General features: G+C 43.8%; 1 protein-coding gene across 2 annotated transcripts in view; it reads right to left on the bottom strand.

Annotated features, from left to right (window-relative positions):
- The window catches only part of LOC134341283 (rho GTPase-activating protein 30-like), a 100,371-nt gene that overhangs the window by 68,997 nt on the left and 4,181 nt on the right, over window positions 1-27,193 (bottom strand). For both annotated transcript variants that reach the window (XM_063039158.1, XM_063039157.1), the window contains exons 2-3: window positions 1,525-1,627; window positions 683-827 (exon numbers count right to left, since the gene is read on the bottom strand). In XM_063039158.1, the coding sequence (XP_062895228.1) occupies window positions 683-827; window positions 1,525-1,627 (248 nt within the window). The remainder of the gene's footprint in view (window positions 1-682; window positions 828-1,524; window positions 1,628-27,193) is intronic.

Below are 27,193 nucleotides of genomic sequence, written 5' to 3'. Positions count from 1 at the left end.
CAGTGTAGAGAGAGTTTCACTCTGTGTCTGACCTGTACCCTGGGAGTGTGTGATGGGGCAGTGTAGAGGGAGTTTCACTCTGTGTCTGACCCGTGTCCTGGGAGTGTGTGATGGGACAGTGTAGAGGGAGCTTCACTCTGTGTCTGACCCGTGTCCTGGGAGTGTGTGATGGGACAGTGTAGAGGGAGTTTCACTCTGTGTCTGACCCGTGTCCTGGGAGTGTGTGATGGGACAGTGTAGAGGGAGCTTCACTCTGTGTCTGACCCGTGTCCTGGGAGTGTGTGATGGGACAGTGTTGAGGGAGCTTCACTCTGTGTCTGACCCATGTCCTGGGAGTGTGTGATGGGACAGTGTAGAGGGAGTTTCACTCTGTGTCTGACCCGTGTCCTGGGAGTGTGTGATGGGACAGTGTAGAGGGAGCTTCACTCTGTGTCTGACCCGTGTCCTGGGAGTGTGTGATGGGACAGTGTAGAGGGAGTTTCACTCTGTGTCTGACCCGTGTCCTGGGAGTGTGTGATGGGACAGTGTAGAGGGAGCTTCACTCTGTGTCTGACCCGTGTCCTGGGAGTGTGTGATGGGACAGTGTTGAGGGAGCTTCACTCTGTGTCTGACCCATGTCCTGGGAGTGTGTGATGGGACAGTGTAGAGGCTGTTCTATGTACCTACAGTCATGGAGACTTACTGCGAATTTATCATATAGTCGGTAGATAAGCAGGGGGTTGGGCAGTTGCCGGAAGTAGGCCTTGCAGAGGGAGCTAACACAGTGTATGTCCTGTAGGTACACCTCCTTCGACAGATCGACTGTCTTCTCCGTGTCGAACTCCTGCCTGTGGGCAAAGACAAACCTGCTGAGACTCTGGGGATGGAATCAGGGACAGCAGCTCACTCAGCCTTCCAGATGGTGACCTTTTCCCACTTCCCCATCCCTCCCGTCCGTTAGAATCCATGGAATGATTTGCTCTCTCCATGCACCAGCCTCCTGTGTTTTGTATATGAGAACACCACTTCTCTCCACACCCAGCCCTCTGGCCCATCCTCTGTTTATAAAGTCTCTGTCTTTCCCACACCGGGGGTCTCACCTCCCACAACAGAGGGTCTTGCTTTCCCACAGCAGGGGGTCTCAGCTTCCCATACCAGGACGTCACACCCCTCCCACACCAGGGAATGTCTCACCTTTCCTACACCAGGGCGTCTCATCATTTCCATATGAGAATTGAAACCGCAAGAAAGAGCTGGATCATAAGAAGGAAAGGAAGGAGAGAGGAAGATGCAGAGGGGAAGAGAAAGGGAAAAATAAAGAGAGCGAGAGAACAACACACAACATCAGAAAAAGCAGAAAAGAGTTTCAGGGGGACAAAATCTAAGGACAGTCAGAGTCTTATGTCTAATACACACAAAAAAGAAAAGAGAGTATGAATGTGAAAGAGAAGATAATGAAAGAAAGAAGGAACCAAGCTGAGCAAATGACTGGGTGACAGGCAGGTGGAGTGAGGTAGGGATGGGGAGTGAGAGACAGCACGTTACCGCAGTTTCTGAATGTTGGATGATATTCCAGAGAGACGATAGATTCCATCTACAATTCCGTGTTGTTCGATGAATTCTGCACAAGCCTTCAAAACCTGGGGGACTAAGAGAGAAAGAGTTCATCAGTTACAGACAGAATAATAAGAGACAGAGAGAGAGAGACTAAAAAATCTGAGAGCGTTAACTGTACACGGAATAGTCACTCTCTGTCATCAAGACATCTGTACACTGACCAGACTTCATCAGTCCCTCTCTCTCAGGGGATATCTGTACACTGATCGGTGTCTCTCAGTCCCTCTCTCTCAGGGGATATCTGTACACTGACCAGTGTCTCTCAGTCCCTCTGTCTCAGGGATATATCTGTACACTGACCGGTGTCTCTCAGTCCTTCTCTCTCAGGGGATATCTGTACACTGACCGGTGTCTCTCAGTCCCTCTCTCTCAGGGGATATCTGTACACTGACCGGTGTCTCTCAGTCCCTCTCTCTCAGGGGGTATCTGTACACTGACCGGTGTCTCTCAGTCCCTCTCTCTCAGGGGGATACCTGTACACTGACCGGTGTCTCTCAGTCCCTCTTTCTCAGGGGATATCTGTACACTGACCGGTGTCTCTCAGTCCCTCTCTCTCAGGGGATATCTGTATACTGACCGGTGTCTCTCAGTCCCTCTCTCTCAGGGGATATCTGTACACTGACCGGTGTCTCTCAGTCCCTCTCTCTCAGGGGATATCTGTACACTGACCGGTGTCTCTCAGTCCCTCTCTCTCAGGGGATATCTGTACACTGACCGGTGTCTCTCAGTCCCTCTCTCACAGGGGGATGTCTGTACACTGACCGGTGTCTCTCAGTCCCTCTCTCTCAGGGGATATCTGTACACTGACCGGTGTCTCTCAGTCCCTCTCTCTCAGGAGATATCTGTACACTGACTGCTGTCTCTCAGTCCCTCTCTCTCAGGGGGATATCTGTACACTGACCAGTGTCTCTCAGTCCCTCTTTCTCAGGAGATATCTGTACACTGACTGCTGTCTCTCAGTCCCTCTCTCTCAGGGGATATCTGTACACTGACCGGTGTCTCTCAGTCCCTCTCTCACAGGAGGATATCTGTACACTGATCGGTGTCTCTCAGGGGATATCTGTACACTGACCGGTGTCTCTCAGTCCCTCTCTCTCAGGGGATATCTGTACACTGACCGGTGTCTCTCAGTCCCTCTCTCTCAGGGGATATCTGTACACTGACCGGTGTCTCTCAGTCCCTCTCTCTCAGGGGATATCTGTACACTGACCGGTGTCTCTCAGTCCCTCTCTCTCAGGGGATATCTGTACACTGACCGGTGTCTCTCAGTCCCTCTCTCTCAGGGGATATCTGTACACTGACCGGTGTCTCTCAGTCCCTCTCTCTCAGGGGATATCTGTACACTGACCGGTGTGTCTCAGTCCCTCTCTCTCAGGGGGATATCTGTACACTGACCAGTGTCTCTCAGTCCCTCTCTCTCAGGGGATATCTGTACACTGACAAATATTCTCAGTCCCTCTCTCTCAGGGGATATCTGTACACTGACCGGTGTCTCTCAGTCCTTCTCTCTCAGGGGATATCTGTACACTGACTGGTGTCTCTCAGTCCCTCTCTCTCAGGGGATATCTGTACACTGACCGGTGTCTCTCAGTCCCTCTCTCTCAGGGGATATCTGTACACTGACCGGTGTCTCTCAGTCCCTCTCTCTCAGGGGATATCTGTACACTGACCGGTGTCTCTCAGTCCCTCTCTCTCAGGGGATATCTGTACACTGACCGGTGTGTCTCAGTCCCTCTCTCTCAGGGGGATATCTGTACACTGACCAGTGTCTCTCAGTCCCTCTCTCTCAGGGGATATCTGTACACTGACAAGTATTCTCAGTCCCTCTCTCTCAGGGGATATCTGTACACTGACCGGTGTCTCTCAGTCCCTCTCTCTCAGAAGGTTACATAGAACATAGAAAGTTCCAGCACATTACAGGCCCTTCGGCCCACAACGCTGTGCTGACCATGTAACCTACTCGAGAGACTGTCTGGAATTTCCCTAGTGCATGGCTACCAATTTTCTAAGCTCCATGTAGCTGTCTAAGAGGCTCTTAAAAGACCCTATTGTATCCGCTTCCACCACCACTGCCGGCAGCGCAATCCACACACTCACCACTCTCTTTTTGAAAAACTTACCCCTGACATCCCCTCTGTACCTACTTCCAAACACCTTAAAACTATACCCCCTTATATTAGCCATTTCAGCCCTGGGAAAAAGCCTCTGGCTATCCACACGATCAATGCCTCTCATCATCTTATACACCTCTATCAGGTCACCTCTCATCTTCCATCGCTCCAAGGAGAGAAGGCCAAGTTCACTCAACCTATTCTCATAACATACACCCTCCAATCCAGGCAACGTCTTTGTAAGTAGGTACATGATGGTGACTGGGTCTCTGGCACTGAGCCTGGCACTGTTGTGCAGGAGGGAAGGAGGGAGAAGAGGAATGCGGTAGTCATAGGGGATTCCATAGTCAGGGGAATGGACAGGAGATTCTGTGAGCCTGATAGAGATACCCGCATGGTGTGTTGCCTCCCAGGTGCCAGGGTACGGGATGTCTCAGATTGGGTCCAGAATATTCTGAAGTGGGAGGGCGAGCAGCCAGTTGTCTTGGTACATATTGGTACCAATGACATAGATAGGACAGGGGAGGAGGTCCTGAAGAGAAATTTCCGGTAGTTAGGAAGGAAGCTGAGAAGCAGGACCTCCAGAGTAGTAATCTCGGGATTGCTACCTGTGCCACGTGCTAGCGAGGGCAAGAATAGTCGGATCAGGCAGATGAATGCGTGGCTGAGAGACTGGTGCAGGGGGCAGGGCTTCAGATTCTTGGATAATTGGGATCTCTTCTGGGGGAAGTATGACCTGTTCAAAATGGACGGGTTACACCTTAACCTGAAGGGGACCAATATCCTGGCAGGAAAGTTAATAGAGCTGTTAGGGAGGGTTTAAACTAATTTGGCAGGGGAATGGGAACTGGAATAATAGAGCAGAGGAGGGGGAAAACAGAAATAAATCTAAGATACTGAGCAGTCAAGATGTCAGGAAGGACATTCAGGTGATGGGGCAAATCTGCAGCCATTGGGATGAGTTGCAGTGCAATAAAGTTGCAGTGCAATGAAAGCAAAAAGTACCAAATACTGGTCTTAAGGTGTTGTACTTAAATGCACGCAGCATAAGGAATAAGGTGGATGATCTTCTCATACAGCTACAGATTGGCAGGTATGATATTGTGGCCATCACTGAGACGTGGCTAAAGGATGCATGTCTCTGGGAGCTAGGGGATCGGCTGTACTGGATTGGGTGTTGTATAATGAACCAGAGGTGATTAGAGAGATTGAGGTGAAGGAACCCTTAGGAGGCAGTGATCATAACATGATTGAGTTCACTGTGAAATTTGAAAAAGAGAAGCCGAAATCCAATGTGTTGGTATTTCAGTGGAGTAAAGGAAATTACAGTGGCATGAGAGAGGAACTGGCCAAAGTTGACTGGAAAGGGACACTGGTGGGAAGGACAGCAGAGCAGCAGTGGCTGGAGTTTATGCGAAAAGTGAGGAAGGTGCAAGACAGGTATATTCCAAAAAAGAAGAAATTTTCGAATGGAAAAAGGATGCAGCCATGGCTGACAAGGGAAGTCAAAGCCAAAGTTAAAGCAAAGGAGAGGACATACAAGGAAGCAAAAATTAGTGGGAAGACAGAGGATTGGGAAGTTTTTTAAAAGCTTACAAAAGGAAACTAAGAAGGTCATTAAGAGGGAAAAGATGAACTATGAAAGGAAGCTAGCAAATAATATCAAAGAGGATACTAAAAGCTTTTTCAAGTATATAAAGAGTAAAAGACAGGTGAGAGTAGATATAGGACCGATAGAAAATGATGCTGGAGAAATTGTAATGGGAGATAAGGAGATGACGGAGGAACTGAACGAGTATTTTGCATCATCTTCACTGAGGAAATCAGCAGTATACCGGACACCAAAGGGTGGCAGGGAAGAGAAGTGTGCGCAGTCACAATTACGACAGAGAAAGTACTCAGGAAGCTGAATAGTCTAAGGGTAGATAAATCTCCCGGACCAGATGGAATGCACCCGCGTGTTCTGAAGGAAGTAGCTGTGGAGATTGCGGAGGCATTAGCGATGATCTTTGAAAAGTCGATAGATTCTGGCATGGTTCCGGAGGACTGGAAGATTGCAAATGTCACTCCGCTATTTAAGAAGGGGGCAAGGAAGCAAAAAGGAAATTATAGACCTGTTAGCTTGACATCGGTGGTTGGGAAGTTGTTGGAATCGATTGTCAAGGATGAGGTTACGGAGTACCTGGAGGCATACGACAAGATGGGCAGAACTCAGCATGGTTTCCTGAAAGGAGAGTCCTGCCTGACAAACTTATTTGCAATTTTTTGAGGAAATTACAAGTAGGCTAGACAAGGGAGATGCAGTGGATGTTGTATATTTGGATTTTCAGAAGGCCTTTGACAAGGTGCCACACATGAGGCTACTTAACAAGATAAGAGCCCATGGAATTACGGGAAAGTTACATACGTGGATAGACCGTTGGCTGATTGGCAGGAAACAGAGAGTGGGAATAAAGGGATCCTATTCTGGTTGGCTGCCAGTTACCAAGGGTGTTCCACAGGGGTCCGTGTTGGGGCCGCTTCTTTTTACATTGTACATCAACGATTTGGATTATGGAATAGATGGCTTTGTGGCTAAATTTGCTGACGATACGAAGATAGGTGGAGGGGCCGGTAATGCTGAGGAAACAGAGAGTCTGCAGAGAGACTTGGATAGATTGGGAGAATGGGCAAAGAAGTGGCAAATGAAATACAGTGCTGGAAAGTGTATGGTTATGCATTTGGCAGAAGAAATAAATGGGCAGACTATTATTTAAATGGGGAAAGAATTCAAAGTTCTGAGATGCAACGGGACTTGGGAGTCCTCGTACAGGATACCCTTAAGATTAACCTCCAGGTTGAGTCGGTGGTGAAGAAGACGAATGCAATGTTGGCATTCATTTCTAGAGGAATAGAGTATAGGAGCAGGGATGTGATGTTGAGGCTCCATAAGGCACTGGTAAGACCTCGTTTGGAGTACTGTGTGCAGTTTTGGGCTCTTTATTTAAGAAAGGATGTGCTGATGTTGGAGAGGGTTCAGGGGAGATTCACTGGAATGATTCCGGGAATGAGAGGGTTAACATATGAGGAACGTTTGTCCGCTCTTGGACTGTATTCCTTGGAGTTTAGAAGAATGAGGGGGGACCTCATAGAAACATTTTGAATGTTGAAAGGCATGGACAGAGTGGTTGTGGCAAAGTTGTTTCCCATGATGGGGGAGTCTAGTACGAGAGGGCATGACTTCAGGATTGAAGGGCGCCAATTCAGGACAGTGATGCGAAGAAATTTTATTAGCCAGAGGGCTGGTGAATCTGTGGAATTTGTTGCCACGGGCAGCAGTGGAGGCCAAGTCATTGGGTGTATTTAAGGCAGAGATTGATAGGTACCTGAGTAGCCAGGGCATCAAAGGTTATGGTGAGAAGGCAGGGGAGAGGGACTAAATGGGAGAATGGATCAGCTCATGATAAAATGGTGGTGGAGGACGGCCCGACTGCAAATGGAGTAGCAGTATTTTTGAGCTGCTCTTAGTTTTCTTTCTTTCCCCCTAGTTTAAGCTTTGAATTTAAAATTTTTACTTGCTGATTCTTGAGGGGAACAATATGTCTGTCTACAAGAAGTGGGGAGAATTTACCTGAACCTAGTGATAAAGGTAATGGGAAAGGAAAGGTGCAAAAGGAAAAATCTGATGAAATGCCATCGTGGGCTGAAGATATCGTTCAGACACTGAATTCAATTAAGGATCAGAATGGATCAATTAAAGACCAACTGGAAAAGAATAGTAATGAAATGAAGTCATTTCTGGGAAAACTTAAAGATCTGGAAACTCAAGTTATTTCACATGAAGAGGAATTGAAGATAACTAAGCAAAAGTTGTCTGAAGCTACAACTCATTTGGAAAGATATCAAAATAAGATTATAGACCTGGAAACTAGGTCTCGACGAAGGAATATAAGAATTGTTGGGCTGCAGGAAGGAGCTGAAGATGGAGATCTAACGGCTTACTTTGGTAAGCTTTTCCACACTTTATTTCCTATCATTCTACCAAAGCCGCCTGCTATAGAAAGGGCACACAGGGCATTTACTTCAAAACTGAAGGACTCTAGTAAACCAAGATCTGTTCTGGTTTGCTTTCATCACTTTAAAATTAAAGATCAAATAATGCAACAGGCAAGAAAACAGAGAGTTTTTAGATTTATGGAATCTGAGCTCCGCTTTTATGAAGATTATCCAAGAGAGATAATGGAACAAAGATCAAAATTTGCCCTGGTAATGAAATAAGCATATGATAAAAAACTTTTTCCGTCTTTGAGGTACCCGACAAGAATTAAAGTTTTTCCTGCTAATTCTCCTCCTCGTACTTTTTTTGATCCAAAAGCTGCACTGGACTTTGTTCAGACTATACCCGCCAGCGTTACTGACACCGCTGCTGAATGAACTATCTGAAAGGTTGTTTGGCTATCTGTATATTATACACATTTTGGAAAGAATATTTATGAAGGTCATTTGTATATTTCATTGAGAGACTAATTAAAGAAGACAAGGAGAGTTGTTCATTATTGCATATTGTTGGTTTTCCTTTGGAAAGATTCATGGCTGAAGTATCTCTGTCTAAATGATCTCTGAACATTCTACAACTGAGAGAAGAAGATAAGGGGATTTGCTCCTTTAATTTAATACTTGGTTTGTTTCTTTTTTTAAAATTAGCTAATTGGTTGTTTTTTATATTAAAAGGGCATTTTATATATTTTTTCTGTTTTATTATAACATTTTATAACTGAATTTAAAGCTTTTTTAGGGAATTAATATTAAACTTAAAGATGGCGCTGGTTTTTCTCCCTAAGAGATAACATTATTTTGGTTCTTTCTTGTTTATTAGTTGATGGAATGTAAATACCTTTTTTTTGCTGAGACTTTACTGTTTTTTTACAAGGTCACTCTACTTTTTTACTAACTGGGGGGAGGGAAAGAAAACACAGACAGAGCAGTCAGCAGCTTTGAATTCTATCGTAGATCGCTTGCCTTTTTCGGGCTTCCAGGTGTGGGTGGGTAGGTGGGTTTAGAGTTAGGAGTTTTTTCCCATTGGGTGATTCCAGAACATGTGTGTTTTTTATCTGGTTGTATTCTTCATCACCGCCACTTTTGATCATCCCGTATTGGTATGTGCTCTGTCTATGTATAAAGTAGAATAAAATTATAGTATTGCATTTAAACTGATTAATATAATAAGTTGGAATGTACGTGGTTGGAATCATCCTATTAAATGAAAAAAAGACTTTTAAAATTATTAACCGATTCCAACCTGATATAATTTTTGCTCAAGAGACACATATCAGGATGGGAGATCAAAATAGATTTTTTAGATGGTGGAATGGTTTGCAATTCCACTCTACCTCTCAGAGTAAAACAAAAGGTGTGTCTATTTTTATTAAACCTAATATATTTATTCAAGAGGATATTGAATCAGATTCTAATGGTAAATTTTTAATTGTTAAAGGAACAATTTGTAACAGAAAAGTTGTTTTGGTTAAATTTGTATGGTCCTAACTTAGATGACCCTTTTTTAAAAAAAGGTATTTGCTTTACTGCCTGATTTAAATAAATGTATGCTGATAATGGGTGGGGATTTTAATTGCTGCTTAAATCCTATGACTGATAAGAGCTCAACCAATCAGCGACTTCCAAATCGATCCACGTCATTTATTAATTCCTTTTTGATTGATTTTGGGTTGATTGATTTGTGGAGGTATCTCATTTATAAAAAATATTCGATTTTTATATTCGATTATATTGTAATCGATCCCCGCTTCTTGCCTAGTGTTAAAACTTGCGAATATGACGCTATTGCTATATCTGATCATGCACCTCTGAGTTGGTCTTTTGAATTTGCTGATGTCATTCTTGCCCACCCACCTTGGCGCATGTCTCAGACATTATTGCAAAACTCTGACTTTGTCAGTTTCATTGAAACCCAGATAAAAGAATTTTTTCTTTTTAATGATATAGGGGGTATGTTTAAATTAGTTATATGGGATACATTTAAAGCATTTTTACATGGTCAGATTATTTCTTATTCAGCTAAACTTAAAAAAACAAACTAAAGCAGAATTAGATAGAATTTCAAAACAAATTAAAGATTTAGATAATATCTATGCAATTTCCCCCAATACTGATTTATTTAAACAAAGGGTGGAACTTCAATCACAATATAACCTATTATTAACTCATCCCATTGAAGGATATTTGCTTAAGTTAAAGAGCCAATTTTATATGTTTGGAGATAAAAATAATAAACTGCTCGCATCTCAATTAAAAATGGCTGCAGCCAAAAGGGAAATCATGAAAATTCGTAGGAAAGATGGTACCTTAGCTCAGGAATTTGAAGAAATTAGTAAGATTTTTATGCTGAGCTTTATAAATCTCAATGTCCGTTAGATTCCTCTGAAATAAATGCTCTTTTACGAAAGATTGTTTTTCCTAAAATCTCGGCTGAGGATCAAAAAACTCTTGATGCTCAAATCACTGAAGCCGAAATTCATAAAGCTATTTTTTCAATGCAATTTGGTAAGTCCCCGGGACTTGATGCTTATCTTGCAGAATTTTATAAAAAATTTGGGAAGTTGCTTTCTCCGTATATGTTGGAAATGTTTAAGGATTCTTTTGTGAAAAGTGACTTACCCTCTGCTTTTTATGAGGCTTCTATTTCTTTAATTCTTACAAAAGATAAAGATCCCACTGACTGTGCTTCATATAGACCTATTTCATTACTGAATGTTTACACTAAGATTCTGTCAAAGATAATGGCCAATCGGTTGGAGAATATTTTGGGTAAAATTATTTGTAAAGATCAAACAGGCTTTATAAAGGGTCGCTACTCTTTTTCAAATGTTCGGAGACTATTTAACATTTTCTATTTGTCCTCTTTTAAAACTCCACAATGTGTTGTATCTTTGGATGCTGAAAAAGCATTCGATCGAGTCAAATGGAAATATTTACTCAATGTTTCAGAGAAATTTGGCTTTGGTGCTAATTTTAATAATTGGATTAAAATGATATATAAAGCCCCTATTGCTACTGCTGTCACTAACAATTGTAGGTCTCCTTTTTCTCAGCTTTCACGGGGAACAAGGCAAGACTGTCCATTAAGTCCTTTGTGGTTTAATTTAATATTAGAACCCCTTGCTATTGCTCTTCGTGAGGCTAAAAATATCCATGGGATTTTTGTGAATGAGACCATGCATAAGATCTCTCTTTACGCTGATGATTTATTGGTTTATATATCTAACCCTGACGAATCTATTCCTGCCTTGCTAAAATTATTTAATGAATTTGGAGGTTTTTCAGGATATAAAATAAATTTTAGTAAAAGTGAATTGTTTACTTTAAATGATTCTGTCTCTATATATGATAATACTCCTTTTAAAGTTACAGACTCTTTTAGATATCTAGGTATCATAATTACAGAAAAATATAAGGATCTTTATAAAGCCAATTATTTTCCCTTAGTAGACTCCATGAAGTATTTATTTAGTCGATGGAGTCCACTTATATTTTCACTTGCTGGTCGTATTCATATAGTTAAAATGATGATTTTACCGAAATTTTTATATTTATTTCAGAATATTCCTGTTTTTTTGACTCAGAAGTTTTTTGATCAGACTGATTCTATTATTTTATCTTTTATTTGGAATAATAAAAGACCAAGAATTAGTAAATGTCACTTACAAAAATTGATAAAGGATGGAGGTCTTGCTTTGTCTAATCTAAGAATGTATTATCGGGCTGTTAATGTGCGATATATGTCTTTTTGGTTATACTGGGTTGATAAGAGTGATCGGCCAGTTTGGGTGGACCTGGAACTGAAAGTTGTAAAACAGTTTTATCTAACCTTGTTATTGGGGGCTCCTTTACCTATGCAATTAGTTAAAGTTGTTATTTTAAACCTATATCCTGGGATTAAGTATTCTTTACAAATTTGGCTCCAGTTCCGCAATTTTTTTAATTTAAAAAAATCAAACTTTGTAGTTTAATTTATCGAAATTACTTTTTTAAGCCTTCTTTGAGTGATCCAATTTTTTTATTTTGGAAAAATAAAGGTATTAATTCTTTTTTGGATTTATTTAAAGGAGATAGATTGATGTCTTTTGAACAAATATTCTCTTTCATATTCACACTTTCTGCAATACCTTCAAGTTAGACATTTTTTACAAAAATATTTGAGTAATTTTCCTTACATATTGGAGGCTGACCTGTTAGATACTATTATGAGTATGAATCCTTTGATTAAGGGTTCTATTGGAAGAATTTATAATTTATTATTACAATGGGATAAGCGTCCTTTATCTAAGATTAAGCAGGATTGGAAAAAGGAACTTAATTTGACTTTTATGATGGAGGATTGGACGTGGATTTTGAAGTTGGTTAACTGTTCTTCAATTTGTGCTAGCCATTCATTGATTCAATTTAAAATTGTACATCGTTATCATTTGACAAAGGAGAGCCTCTCTAAAATCTTTTCTAATGCTGATAGTCATTGTGATAGATGTAAAACTGAGATAGCTACACTGACACATATGTTTTGGTCTTGTTCTATATTGAAACAGTTCTGCAAGTCAGTTTTGTCAACAATTTCTAAAGCACTTAAAATTAATCTACAATCTAATAAATTAACTTGCTTTTTGGAATAATTCCTCAAAATACTCATGGTATTTCTGTGTCTAACCAGCATGTTATTACATTTGTTACATTGATAGCTAGGAGGGCCATTTTGTTGAAGTGAAGGATACATCAGCTCCCACTTTGTCACAATGGTTCTCTCAAGTGATGCTATGTCTTAGTTTGGAGAAAATTAGAAGTCGGACCTTTGAACCTTTATTTGATTTTGAGAAAAGATGGGGCTCATTTGCTCGTTATTATCATTTGAGTTAATTGATATAATTTTTCCACAATCTAATTGTAAATTTTTTAGTATATTTTCTTTTCTTGCTGGTGGTTTGACGTTTATCTTTAGAAGCTTTTTGTATGACGCATGACTCCGGGGTTGTACACCTAATGGGTTCTTTTTTTTTCTCTCACTTTTCTGCTTAGTAGGTCTTTTTTTGTTATCACAAAATTTTTTTCCAATCTTTAAGATAATGCCTTTTTTGAGACATTGTAAGTGTTGTTACTTCAATGTATTCATGTCATTTTTCCTGTATAATATAACAATAAAAAGATTTGAAAAGAAAGATAAAATGGTGGAGCAGACTCGATGGGCCGAATGGCCAACTTCTCCTCCTTTGTCTTATGGTCTTATGGTAAATCTCCCCTGCACTCTCTGTATAGTATCCACATCCTTCCTGTAGTGAGGTGACCAGAACTGAACACAGTACTCCAAGTGGGGTCTGAACAAGGTTTATATAGCTATAACATTACCTCACGGCTCCTGAACTCAATTCCACGGTCGATGAAGGCCAATACACCATACACTTTCTTAACAACACTGTCAACCTGCGCAGCAGCTTTGAGTGTCTTATCAACATCGACCCCAACATCTCTCGGATCCTCCACTCTGCAAAGAGTCTTACCATTTATATGATATTCTGTCTTAAAATTGGACCTACCAAAATGAACCACTTCACACTTAACTGAGTTGAAGTCCATCTGCCACTTCTCAGTCCAGTTCTGCATCCTATCGATGTCCCACTGTAACCACTGACAACCGTCCAGACTATCTACAACACCCCCGACCTTTGTGTCATCAGCAAACATACTAACCCACCCTTCTACTTCCTCATCCAGGTCATCTATAAAAATCAGAAAGAGGAGGAGCCCAAAACACATCCCTGCCGAACACCACCGGTCACTGACCTCCAGGCAGAATATGAACCATCTACAACCATCCTTTGGCTTCTGTGGGCAAGCCAATTCTCAATCCACAAAGTGAGGTCTCCTTGGATCCCATGCCTTATTACTTTCTGAATGAGCATGGGGAAACTTATCAAATGCCTTGCTGAAATCCATATACAGTAGATCCACAGCTCTACCTTCATCAATGTGTTCAGTTACATCCTCAAAGAATTCAATCAAGCATGTAAGGCACGGCCTGCCCTTGACAAAGCCATGCTGACTATCCCTAATCAGATTATGTCTCTCCAAATGTTCATAAATCCTGCCTCTCAGGATCTTCTCCAACAACCTGCCCACCACTGAAGCCAGACTCACTGGTCTATAATTTCCTGGGTTACCTCTACTCCCTTTCTTGAACAAGGGAACAACATTTGCAACCCTCCAATCCTCCAGTACTTCTCCCGTCCCGAATGATGATGCAAAATCATCGCCCGAGGCTCCGCAATTTCCTCCCTCACTTCCGACAGTAGCCTGGGTTATATCTCATCTGGTCCTGGTGACTTATATAATTTAATGCTTTTCAAAAGCTCCAGCACGTCCTCTTTCTTAATGTCTATATGCTCAACTGTTTCCATCTGCTGTAAGTCATCCCCACAATTGCCAAGGTCCTTTTCCCTGGTGAACACTGAAGCAAAGTATTCATTAAGTACCTCCACTGCTTCCTCCAACTCCTTGGACACGTTTCCACTCTCACTCCTGACTGGTCCTATTCTCACACAGCTCATCCTCTTGCTCTTCACATACTTGTAGAATTCCTTGGGGTTTTCCTTAATCCTGTTCACCAAGGCCTTCTCATGGCTCCTTCTGGCTCTCGTAATTTCATTCTTAAGCTCCTTCCTGGCAACCTTGTACTTTTCTAGAGCTCTAATAGTACCTAGTTTCTTCAACCTTTCATAAGCTTCTCTTCTTAGCTAGATTGTCTACATCCTTTGAACACCATGGTTCTTTTACCCTACCATCCTTTCCCTGCCTCCATGCAACATGCCTATGCAGAATGCCACACAAATATTCCCTGAACATTTGCCACATTTCTGCCGTGCATTTCCCTGAGAACATCTGCTCCCATTTTATGTTCCCAAATTCCAACCTAATAGCATCATATTTCCCCCTACCCCAATTAAGTGTTTTCCCAAATTGTCTGATCCTGTCCCTCTCCAGCACTGTGGTAAAGGAGACAGAGTTGTGATCATGACCCCCAAAATGCTCTCCCACTGAGAGATCTGACACCTGCCCGGGTTCATTTCCCAATACCAGATCATGTACAGCCTCTCTTCTAGTTGGCTTATCTACATATTGTGTCAGGAAAACTCCCTGAATACATCTAACAAACTCCACCCCATCTAAACCCCATGCTCTAAAGAGATGCCAGTCAATATTAGGAAAGTTAAAATCACCCATCACAACAACCTTATTATTATTGCACCATTCCAGTATCTGTCTCCCTATCTGCTCCTCAATATCCCTGTTACTATTGGGGGGTCTATAAAAACACTCAGTATAGTTATTGCCCCTTTCCTCTTTCTGACTTCCACCCACACTGACTCAGTAGACAATCCCTCCATGACTTCCTCCTTTTCTGCAGCCGTGACACTATCTCTGATCAACAGTGCCACGCCCCCGCCTCTTTTGCCTCGCTCCCTGTCCTTTCTGAAACATCTAAAGCCCAGTATACTCAGCAGCCATTCTTGCTCCTGAGACATCCAAGGCCCTGTAATGGCCACAACGTCACAGATCCACATATTGATCCACGCTCTCAGTTCATCCGCCTTGTTTATGATGCTCCTAGCATTAAAACAGACTCATCTCAAACCATCAGCAGAGTGCAACCTTGCTCTAACATCTGCCTATTCTTCCTCACAAACTTCCTGCAAGCTGTCTCTACTTATGCTCCAACCTCCGCATCCTCTGCCTCTTCACTTCGGTTCCCAGCCCCCTGCAAATATATTTTAAACCCTCCCCAATAGCAGTGGCAAACCTCCCCGCCAGGATATTAGTCCACCTGGGATTCAAGTGCAACCTGTCCTTTTGTGCAGTTCACACCTTCCCCAGAAGAGGTCCCAATGATCCAGAAATCTGAATCCCTGTCCCCTGCTCCAATCCTTCAGCCACGCATTTATCCTCCACCTCACTCTATTCCTATACTCACTGTCACGTGGCACAGGCAGTAATCCCGAGATCACTACCTTTGAGGTCCTGCTTCTCAGTTTCCTTCCTAACTCCCTGTAGTCTGTTTTCAGGACCTCCTCCCTTTTTCTACTTATGTCATTGGTACCAATATGTACCACGACCTCCGGCTGCTCCCCTCCCATTTCAGGATGTTGTGAACAAACTCAGAACATCACAAACCCTGGAACCTGGGAGGCTAACTACCATCCTTGTTCCTTGTTTCCTTTTCACGTCTACATTATGGCCTATCTGTCCCCTGACTATAGAGTCCCCTATTACTGCTGCTATCCTCTTCCGTTCCCTACCCTTCTGAGCCACAGGGACAGACTCAGTGCCAGAGGCACGGCCACTGTTCCTTCCCCCAGGTAGATCGTTCCCCCTCCAACAGTTTTCAAAATGGAGCATATTGTTAATGGGAACAGACACAGGCGAGCACTTCTCCGCTTCCCCTCTCCTGACAGGTTATCTGTGCACTGACTGGTGTCTCTTAGTCATTCTCACTCAGGACATATCTGTACACTGACCACTGCCTCTCAGTCCCTCTCTATCAGGGGATACCTGTACACTGACCGGTGTCTCTCAGTCCCTCTCTCTCAGGGGATATCTGTACACTGACCGGTGTCTCTCAGCCCCTCTCTCTCAGGGGGATATCTGTACACTGACCGGTGTCTCTCAGCCCCTCTCTCTCAGGGAGATATCTGTACACTGACCGGTGTCTCTCAGCCCCTCTCTCTCAGGGGGATATCTGTACACTGACCGGTGTCTCTCAGCCCCTCTCTCTCAGGGGGATATCTGTACACTGACCGGTGTCTCTCAGCCCCTCTCTCTCAGGGGGATATCTGTACACTGACCGGTGTCTCTCAGTCCCTCTCTCTCAGGGGATATCTGTACACTGACCGGTGTCTCTCAGTCCCTCTCTCTCAGGGGGATATCTGTACGCTGTCCGGTGTCTCTCAGTTCCTCTCTCTCAGGGGATATCTGTACACTGACCGGTGTCTCTCAGTTCCTCTCTCTCAGGGGATATCTGTACACTGACCAGTGTCTCTCAGTCTCTCTTTCTCAAATATTCCAAGCCAGATCTCACAATTCCTCTCTAGATTGCAGAACATAGAGCAGTACGTTACAAGAGGAGGCATGTTAGCCAGGACGCCTGTTGTGATCATGAAACCAGTTGAACTATTAGCCTCAGACTTCACATGTTCTTGATCCCTCCATTCCCTATTCGTGCCTGCCAAAATCCCTCTTAAACTTTGTTGTTGTATCTGCTCCACCATTTCCCCTGCAGCATTCACTAGTCTGCGTAAAAAATCTGACTCATCAATCTCCATTAATCTCAGGAATGAAGAGTTTAGCCTGGGAGGAGTTGTTGATGTGTCTGGGGCTTCACTCAGCTCTGTTCAGAAAGAGTGGGGACCTCACTGAAATCCATCAGATGCTGAAGGTCTGGGAGAGTAGACGTGGAGACGATGTTTCCATTAATAAGACATCCAGGAAGAGGAGGAATTTCTGCAGCCCGAGGGTGGTGAATCTGTGGAATTCATTGCCACAGCAGTCTGTAGAGACCAGCCCTCTGGGTATCTCTAAGGCAGGGTTCCTTAGGTTCTTTATTGGTAAGGTGGAAGGGTTAAGGGTTATCGGGAGGAGGCAGGAGAATGGGGTGGGAAAAACGAGCCGTCATGATTGAATGGCAGAACAGACTTGATGGGCCGAATACCATCGTTCTTATTAATCCTATGACCTTTAACCTTTCTCCATTTCACTGTAAAGCAACGACTCTAGTTTTGATATTTACATTTCAGTCTCGGGAAAAGACTCTATGTCTCTGGTAATTTCATTAATGTCTATCAGATCTCCCTTCAGCCACAGCATTCCAAAGAAAAAAATTCATGTGGCCACACTGTCCTTATGGTTGATACCCTCTTGTCCAGGCAGCCTTCTGGTAAATCTCTTCTGCACCATCTGCCAAGCCTCCGCTACCTTCCTGTGCTGACATTGGAGAGTGCCCAGCGGTAGTTCACGAGAATGATCCCAGGAAAGAAAGGGTTAACATATGAGAAGTGTTTGATGGCTCTGGGCCGGTACTCACCGGAGTTTCGAAAAATGAGGAGGGAGTCTCAGTGAGTTTTAAAAGGCCGAGATAGAGTGGATATGGAGAGGATGTTTTCTATTGTGGGGGATCTTGGAGCAGTGGCCACAACCTCAGACAATGAAGGCATCCCTTCGAACAGAGATGAGGAGGAATTTCTTTAGCCAGAGCGTGTTGAATCTGTGGAATTCATTGTTAAAGATGGCTGAGAAGGCCAAGTTGCTGGCTATATTTAAAGCGGAGGTTGATTAAGGGCATCAGAAGTTACAGGGAGAAGAAGGAGGCAGGAGAATGGGTTGACAGGGATAGTAAATCAATCATGATTACATGGCAAAGCAGACTTCATGGGCCGAATACTTTAGTTCTGCTCCATGTCATGTGGTCTAACGCGGTGACTAGAAATTCACGTAGTTCTCTAATGGTGAGGAAAGCAAGGATTTGTCCAACTGCAACACGTTTTCCCAACTTTTACAGTCAGCTCTGACAGACGTAGGCAATCATGCCCTGTGCCGCCTTTCCCACCCATTCCATTTGCTGCCACCTACAGGTCGCTCGCGATTCGAACCACACAAGCACTCTGGGTCTCTATCGACTTGAACTGTACAAACCTTCTGGGTCTCTATTGATCCGAACCGCAAACTCCCTCTGGGTCTCTGTTAACTCGAACTGCACAATCCCTCTGCGTCTCTATCAACTTGAACCATACAATCCCTCTGGGTCTCTACTGACTCGAACCGTACAATCCCTCTGGGACTCCATCAACTGGAACTGTATAATTCCTCAGGGTCTCTATCGACTCGAACTGTACATTCACTCTGGGTCTCTATCAGCTGGAACTGTAATTTTTAACTGGAATTTTTTGTTTTTTTTCATCGGCGTTCTGAGAGGCAGGACTGCGCAGGCATGTGACGTTGGAGAGTGAAGCGAGGAAGATTTAAAAGGAACACAGCCTTATACAGCGGGCAGCGTAGTTTGCGGGCTGCAGAGTGAGCCAGAAGCAGAGTGAAGGCTTAAGGGCTTTGGCTCAATGGGCTTAGGCGGAAACGGGCGAGGCAAAGAAGGTTTGGTATTCATTTTTTTTCCCTGTTATTTGAAGAGAGGGGAAGTATGAGTGTGAGGGCAGTTTGTTGTTCTCGGCGCCGGATGTGGGAGGTCCTGGAGTCTCCAAACCTCCCGGACATCCACATCTGCGCCAGGTGTGCTGAGATGCAGCTCCTAAGGGACCGCGTTAGGGAACTGGAGCTGCAGCTCGATGACTTTCGTCTGGTCAGGGAGAGTGAGGAGTTGATAGAGAGGAGTTACAGGCAGGTGGTCGCACCGGGGCCACGGGAGGCAGACCAGTGGGTCACGGTTAGGAGGGGTAGGGGGAAGAGTCAGGTAATAGAGAGTACCCCAGTGTCTGTGCCCCTTAACAATAGGTATGCCTGTTTGAGTACTGTTGGGGGGGACAGCTTACCCGGGGGAAGCGACAGTGGCCGTGCCTCCGGCACAGAGTCCGGCCCTGTAGCTCAGAAGGGTAGGGAAAGGAAGAGGAGGGCAGTAGTAATACGGGACTCAATAGTTAGGGGGTCAGATAAACGATTCTGTGGACGCAGTCCGGAGTCCCAGATGGTAGTTTGCCTCCCTGGTGCCAGGGTCCGGGATGTTTCTGATTGCGTCCAAGATATCCTGAAGTGGGAGGGTGAGGAGCCAGAGGTCGTGGTACATATAGGTACCAATGACGTAGGTTGGAAAAGGGAAGAGGTCCTGAAAGGAGAATATAGGGAGTTGAGAAAAAGGACCGCAAAGGTAGTAATCTTGGGATTACTGCCTGTCCCAGGCGACAGTGAGAGTAGGAATGCGATGAGGTGGAGGATAAATGCGTGGCTGAGGGATTGGAGCAGGGGGCAGGGATTCAAGTTTTTGGATCATTGGGACTTCTTTTGGCGCAGGCGTGACCTGTACAAAAAGGACGGGTTACACTTGAATCCTAGGGGGACCAATATCCTGGCAGGGAGATTAGCAAGGGCTACTGAGGTGACTTTAAACTAGAATGGTTGGGGGGTGGGAATCAAATTAAGGAGACCAGGAGAGGGGAGGTTGATGTGGGGGAAAAGGAAGAAAAAGATAAAAAAGTTGTTTGCTCCATTAAGGATAAACAGAGAGTAAGAGGTGGAGAGTTTTTTAAAAGCATCTATTTTAATGCTAGGGGCATTGTAAGAAAGGTGGATGAGCTTAGAGCATGGATTGATACCTGGAAATATGATGTTGTAGCTATCAGTGAAACGTGGTTGCAGGATTGGTGAGTAAATATTCCTGGATTTCGTTGCTTCAGGTGTGATAGAATTGGAGGGACAAGAGGGGGAGGTGTTGCATTGCTTGTCAGAGAATATATAACAGCGGTGCTCTGGCAGGATAGATTAGTGGACTTGTCCAGGGAGACTATTTGGGTGGAATTGAGGAATGGGAAAGGTACAGTGATGCTTACAGGGGTGTATTATAGACCACCTAATAGGGACCGAGAACTGGAGGAGCAAATTTGTAAGGAGATAGCAGATATTTGTAGTAAGCACAAGGTTGTGATTGTGGGAGATTTTAATTTTCCACACATAGACTGGGAAGCCCATTCTGTAAAAGGGCTGGATGGTTTGGAGTTTGTAAAATGTGTGCAGGATAGTTTTTTGCAGCAATACATAGAGGTACCAACTAGAGAAGGGGCAGTGTTGGATCTCCTGTTAGGGAATGAGATAGCGCAGGTGACAGAGGTATGTGTTGGGGAGCACTTCGGGTCCGGTGATCACAATGCCATTAGTTTCAATATAATTATGGAGAAAGATAGGACTGGACCCAAGGTTGAGATTTTTGATTGGAGAAAGGCTAACTTTGAGGAGATGTGAAAGGATTTAGGAGGAGTGGATTGGGACAATTTGTTTTATGGGAAGGATGTAACAGAGAAATGGAGGTCATTTAAAGGTGAAATTTTGAGGGGTCAGAATCTTTATGTTCCTGTTGGGTTGAAAGGAAAGGCTAAAAGTTTGAGAGAGCCATGGTTTTCAAGGGATATTGTAAACTTGGTTCGGAAAAAGAGAGGGATCTTCAATAAATATAGGCAGCTTGGAGCTAATGAGGTAGTTGAGGACTATAAAGAATGTAAAAAGAATCTTAAGAAAGAAATTAGAAATTAGAAAAGCTAAAAGAAGATACGAGGCTGCTTTGGCAAGTAAGGTGAAAATAAATCCAAAGGGTTTCTACAGTTATATTAATAGCAAAAGGATAGCAAGGGATAAAATTGGTCCCTTAGAGAATCAGTGCGGAGCCAAAAGAGATGGGGGAGATTTTGAACAATTTCTTTTCTTCTGTATTTACCAAGGAGAAGGATATTGAATTGTGTAAGGTAAAGGAAACAAGAAGGGTAGTTATGGAAAGTATGATGATTAAAGAAGAGGAAGTACTGACACTTTTAAGGAATATAAAAGTGGATAAGTCTCTGGGTCCTGACAGGATATTCCCTAGGACCTTAAGGAAAGTTAGTGTGGAAATAGCAGGGACTCTGACAGTAATATTTCAAATGTCATTAGAAACGGGGATGGTGCCAGAGGATTGGCATATTGCTCATGTTGTTCCATTGTTTAAAAAGGGTTCTAAGAGTAAACCTGGCAATTATCGGCCTGTGAGTTTGACGTCAGTAGTGGGTAAATTGATGGAAAGTATTCTTAGAGATGGTATATATAATTATCTGGATAGACAGGGTCTGATTAGGAACAGTCAACATGGATTTGTGTGTGGAAGGTTATGTTTGACAAATCTTATTGAATGTTTTGATGAGGTTACTAAGAAAGTTGACGAGGGTAAAACAGTGGATGTTGTCTATATGGACTTCAGTAAGGCCTTTGACAAGGTTCCACACGGAAGGTTAGTTAGGAAGGTTCAATCGTTAGGCATTAATATGAAAGCAGTAAAATAGATTCAGCAGTGGCTAGATGGGAGATGCCAGAGAGTAGTGGTGGATAACTGTTTGTCAGATTGGAGGACGGTGTGTAGTGGTGTGCCTCAGGGATCTGTACTGGGTCCAATGTTGTTTGTCATATATATTAATGATCTGGATGATGGGGTGGTAATTTAGATTAGTAAGTATGCAGATGATACTAAGATAGGTGGCGTTGTGGATAATGAAGTAGGTTTTCAAAGCTTGCAGAGAGATTTAGGCCAGTTAGAAGAGTGGGCTGAAAGATGGCAGATGGAGTTTAATGCTGATAAATGTGAGGTGCTACATTTTGGTAGGACTAATCAAAATAGGACATACATGGTAAATGGTAGGGCATTGAAGAATTCAGTAGAACAGAGGGATCTAGGAATAATGGTGCATAGTTCCCTGAAGGTGGAATCTCGTGCGGATAGGGTGGTGAAGAAAGCTTTTGGTATGCCGGCCTTTATAAATCAGAGCATTGAGTATAGGAGTTGGGATGTAATGTTGAAATTGTATAAGGCATTGGTGAGTCCAAATTTGGAGTATTGTGTACAGTTCTGGTCACTTAATTATAGGAAAGATGTCAATAAAATTGAGAGAGTACCGAGGAGGTTTACTAAAATGTTGCCTGGGTTTCATCTCCTAAGTTACAGAGAAAGGTTGAACAAGTTAGGTCTTTATTCTTTGGAGCATAGAAGGTTGAGAGGGGACTTGATAGAGGTATTTAAAATTATGAGGAGGATAGATAGAGTTGACGTGGATAGGATTTTTCCATTGAGAGTGGGGAAGATTCAAACAAGAGGACATAAGTTGAGAGTTAAAGGACAAAAGTTTAGGGGTAACATGAGGGGGAACTTCTTTACTCAGAGAGTGGTAGCTGTGTGGAACGAGCTTCCAGCAGAAGTGGTTGAGGCAGGTTCGATGTTGTCGTTTAAAGTTAAATTGGATAGATATATGGACAGGAAAGGAATGGAGGGTTATGGGCTGAGTGCAGGTCGGTGGTACTAGGTGAGAGTAAGAGTTTGGCATGGACTAGAAGGGCTGAGATGGCCTGTTTCCGTGCTGTAATTGTTATATGGTTATATGGTTATATGTACATTCACTCTGGATCTCTATCGATTCGAACTGTACAATCGCTCTGGGTCTCTAAGACTCGAACTGTAGAATCCCTCTGGGTCTATATCCATTCAAACCATACAATCCTTCTGGTCTCTATGGCCTGGTAGTGTACAGTGCCTCTGGATCTTCATTGACTCTAACCGTAAAATCCCGCTGTAACTCTATCGATTCAGAACGTACAATCCCTCTGGTTCTCTATTGATTCCAATCGTACATTCACTCTTCCTTCAGTTAGTCCTGACGAAGGGTCTCGGCCTGAAACGTCGACTGCACCTCTTCTTACAGATGCTGCCTGGCCTGCTGCGTTCACCAGCAACTTTGATGTGTGTTGCATGAATTTCCAGCATCTGCAGAATTCCTGTTGTGTACATTCACTCTTGGTCTCTCTCGATTTGAACCATACAATCCTTCTGGGGTCTCTCTCGATTCGAACTGTACAATCCCTCTGGGTCTGTCTCGATTCAAACTGTATAATCCTTCTGGGGTCTCTCTCGACTAGAACCGTACAATACCTCTGTGACTCTATCAACTCGAACTGCACAATCCCTCTCGGTCCCTATCACTCGAACTGTAGAATCCCTTTGGGGTCTCTCTTGACTCGAACTGTACAATCACTCTGGGTCTCTCTCGATTCGAACTATACAATCCCTCTCGGTCCCTATCAACTCGAACTGTACAAACCATCTGGGTCTCTTTCGATTCAAACCGTACAATTCTTCTGGTCTCATCAAAGTTGCTGGTGAACGCAGCAGGCCAGGCAGCATCTCTAGGAAGAAGTACAATCGACGTTTCAGGCCAAGACCCTTCGTCAGGACTCTGGGTCTATATCGATTTGAACCGTACAATCCCACGGGGTCTCTCTCGATTCACACTGTATAATACCTCTGGGTCACTATCAATTCGAACCATACAATCTCTCTGGGTCTCTATCTTCTCGAACTATACAATCCCTTTGGGTCTTTATTGATTCGAACCGTACAATCCCTCTGGGTCTCTATCGACTCGAACTCTACAATCCCTCTGGGTCTCTCTCGATTCGAACTGTAGAATCATTCTTGGTCCTAAGCAATTTGAACTGTACGATCCCTTTGGGTCTCCATCAAATCGAACCGTACAATCCCTTTGGGTCTCTCTCGATTCGAACTGTACAATCCCTCTGGGTCTCTCTCGATTCAAACTGTACAATACCTCTGGGTCTCTATTGATTCAAACCATACAATCACACTTGGTCCTAAGCAATTTGAACTGTACAATTCATTTGGGTCTCTATCAACTCAAACTGTACAATCAGGAAGATTGTTCCCGATGTTGGGGAAGTCCAGAACGAGGGGCCACAGTTTGAGGATACAGGGGAAGCCTTTTAGGACCGAGATTAGGAAAAACTTCTTCACACAGAGAGTGGTGAATCTGTGGAATTCTCTGCCACAGGAAACAGTTGAGGCCAGTTCATTGGCTATATTTAAGAGGGAGTTAGATATGGCCCTTGTGGCTACGGGGGTCAGGGGGTATGGAGGGAAGGCTGGGGCGGGGTTCTGAGTTGGATGATCAGCCATGATCATAATAAATGGCGGTGCAGGCTCGAAGGGCCGAATGGCCTACTCCTGCACCTATTTTCTATGTTTCTATGTTTCTATGTTTAATCCCTCTGGGTCTGTATCCATTCACTCTGTACAATCCCTCTGAGTATCCATCAAATCGAACTGTACAAACCATCTAGGTCTCTATCGATTCGAATTGTACAATCCCTCTGGGTCACTATCGATTTGAACTGTACAATCCCTCTGGCACTCTCTCGATTCTCACTGTACAATCCCTCTGGCACTCTCTCGATTCTCACTGTACAATTCCTCTGGGTCACTATCAAATCAAACCATACAATCCCTCTTGATCCCTAGCGATTCAAACTGTACAATCGCTCTGGGTCTCTCTCGACTCGAACCGTACAATCCTTCTGGTCTCATCAAAGTTGCTGGTGAACGCAGCAGGCCAGGCAGCATCTCTAGGAAGAAGTACAATCGACGTTTCAGGCCAAGACCCTTCGTCAGGACTCTGAGTCTATATCGATTTGAACCGTACAATCCCACGGGGTCTCTCTCGATTCACACTGTATAATACTTCTGGGTCACTATCAATTCGAACCATACAACCCTCTGGAACTCAATCGACTCAAACTGTACAATCCCTCTGGGTCTCTATAGATTCGAACTGTACAATCTCTCCGGATCTCTGTCGATTCGAACCGATCAAACCTTCTGGGTCTTTATCAATTTGAACTATACAATCACTCTGGGTCTCTATCGATTCGAACCAATCAAACCCCCTGTGTCTCTATTGATTCGAACCGTACAATCCCTCTGGGTGTGTATCAACTCGAACTGTATAATCCCTCTGGGTGTCTTTCAATTCGAACTGTATAATCCCTCTGGGTGTCTATCAACTTGAACCGTATAATCCCTCTGGGTGTCTTTCAATTCGAACCGTACAATCCCTCTGGGTGTCTATCAACTCGAACTGTATAATCCCTCTGGATGTCTTTCAATTCGAACCGTACAATCCCTCTGGGTGTCTATCAACTCGAACTGTATAATAGAAACATAGAAAATAGGTGCAGGAGTAGGCCATTCGGCCCTTCGAGCCTGCACCGCCATTTATTATGATCATGGCTGATCCTCCAACTCAGAACCCCGCCCCAGCCTTCCCTCCATACCCCCTGATCCCTGTAGCCACAAGGGCCATATCTAACTCCCTCTTAAATATAGCCAATGAACTGGCCTCAACTGTTTCCTGTGGCAGAGAATTCCACAGATTCACCACTCTCTGTGTGAAGAAGTTTTTCCTAATCTCGGTCCTAAAAGGCTTCCCCTTTATCCTCAAACTGTGACCCCTCGTTCTGGACGTCCTCAACATCGGGAACAATCTTCCTGCATCTAGCCTGTCCAATCCCTTTAGGATTTTATACGTTTCAATCAGATCACCCCTCAATCTTCTAAATTCCAACGAGTACAAGCCTAGTTCATCCAGTCTTTCTTCATATGAAAGTCCTGCTATCCCAGGAATCAATCTGGTGAACCTTCTTTGTACTCCGTCTATGGCAAGGACGTCTTTCCTCAGATTAGGGGACCAAAACTGCACACAATACTCCAGGTGTGGTCTCACCAAGGCCTTGTACAACTGCAGTAGTTCCTCCCTGCTCCTGTACTCGAATCCTTTCGCTATAAATGCCAGCATACCATTCGCCTTTTTCACCGCCTGCTGTACCTGCATGCCCACTTTCAATGACTGGTGTATAATGACACCCAGGTCTCATTGCACCTTCCCTTTTCCTAATCGGCCACCATTCAGATAATAATCTGTCTTCCTGTTCTTGCCACCAAAGTGGATAACCGCACATTTATCCACATTAAATTGCACCTGCCATGAATTTGGCCACTCACCCAACCTATCCAAGTCACCCTGCATCCTCTTAGCATCCTCCTCACAGCTAACACTGCCGCCCAGTTTCGTGTCATCCACAAACTTGGAGATGCTGCATTTAATTCCCTTATCTAAGTCATTAATATATATTGTAAACAACTGGGGTCCCAGTACTGAGCCTTGCGGTACCCCACTAGTCACCGCCTGCCATTCTGAAAAGGTCCCATTTATTCCCACTCTTTGCTTCCTGTCTGCTAACCAATTCTCCACCCACACCAATACCTTACCCCCAATACCGTGTGCTTTAAGTTTGTACACTAATCTCCTGTGTGGGACCTTGTCAAAAGCCTTTTGAAAATCCAAATATACCACATCCACTGGTTCTTCCCTATCCACTCTACTAGTTACATCCTCAAAAAATACTATGAGATTCGTCAGACATGATTTTCCTTTCACAAATCCATGCTGACTTTGAGTCCCTCTGGATCTTAATCCCTCTGGGTCTCTCTCGGTTCAAACTGTACAATCCCCCTGGATCTCTAAGCACTCGAACTGTACAATCCCTCTGAGTCTCTATCGACTCGAACTGTGCAATCCCCCTGCATATCAATTCTCCTAAGGGTCCGGCCTTTCACTGTGTAAACTGCTCTTGCATTTGATGTCCGAAAATGCAACACCTCACATCTGTCTATAGAATATTGAACATGGTACGGTACCGCACAGCACAGGTTTCATTAGTTTAGCACAGCATCAGACCCTTTGTAGATTCACAGAGCACTACAGAACTGAAACAGGCTCTTTGGCCCATCTAGTCCATACCAAACTGTTCATCTGCCTCATCCTGTCCAAACCACCTCTTCCATCCATGTACCAGTCCAAATTCTTTTTTAC

The sequence above is a fragment of the Mobula hypostoma genome (assembly GCF_963921235.1).
Source record: "Mobula hypostoma chromosome 13 unlocalized genomic scaffold, sMobHyp1.1 SUPER_13_unloc_1, whole genome shotgun sequence".
Classification (NCBI taxonomy): Eukaryota; Metazoa; Chordata; class Chondrichthyes; order Myliobatiformes; family Myliobatidae; genus Mobula; species Mobula hypostoma.
The sequence above is the reverse complement of the archived record's forward strand: the minus strand, read 5'-3'. Positions and strand labels throughout refer to the sequence as shown.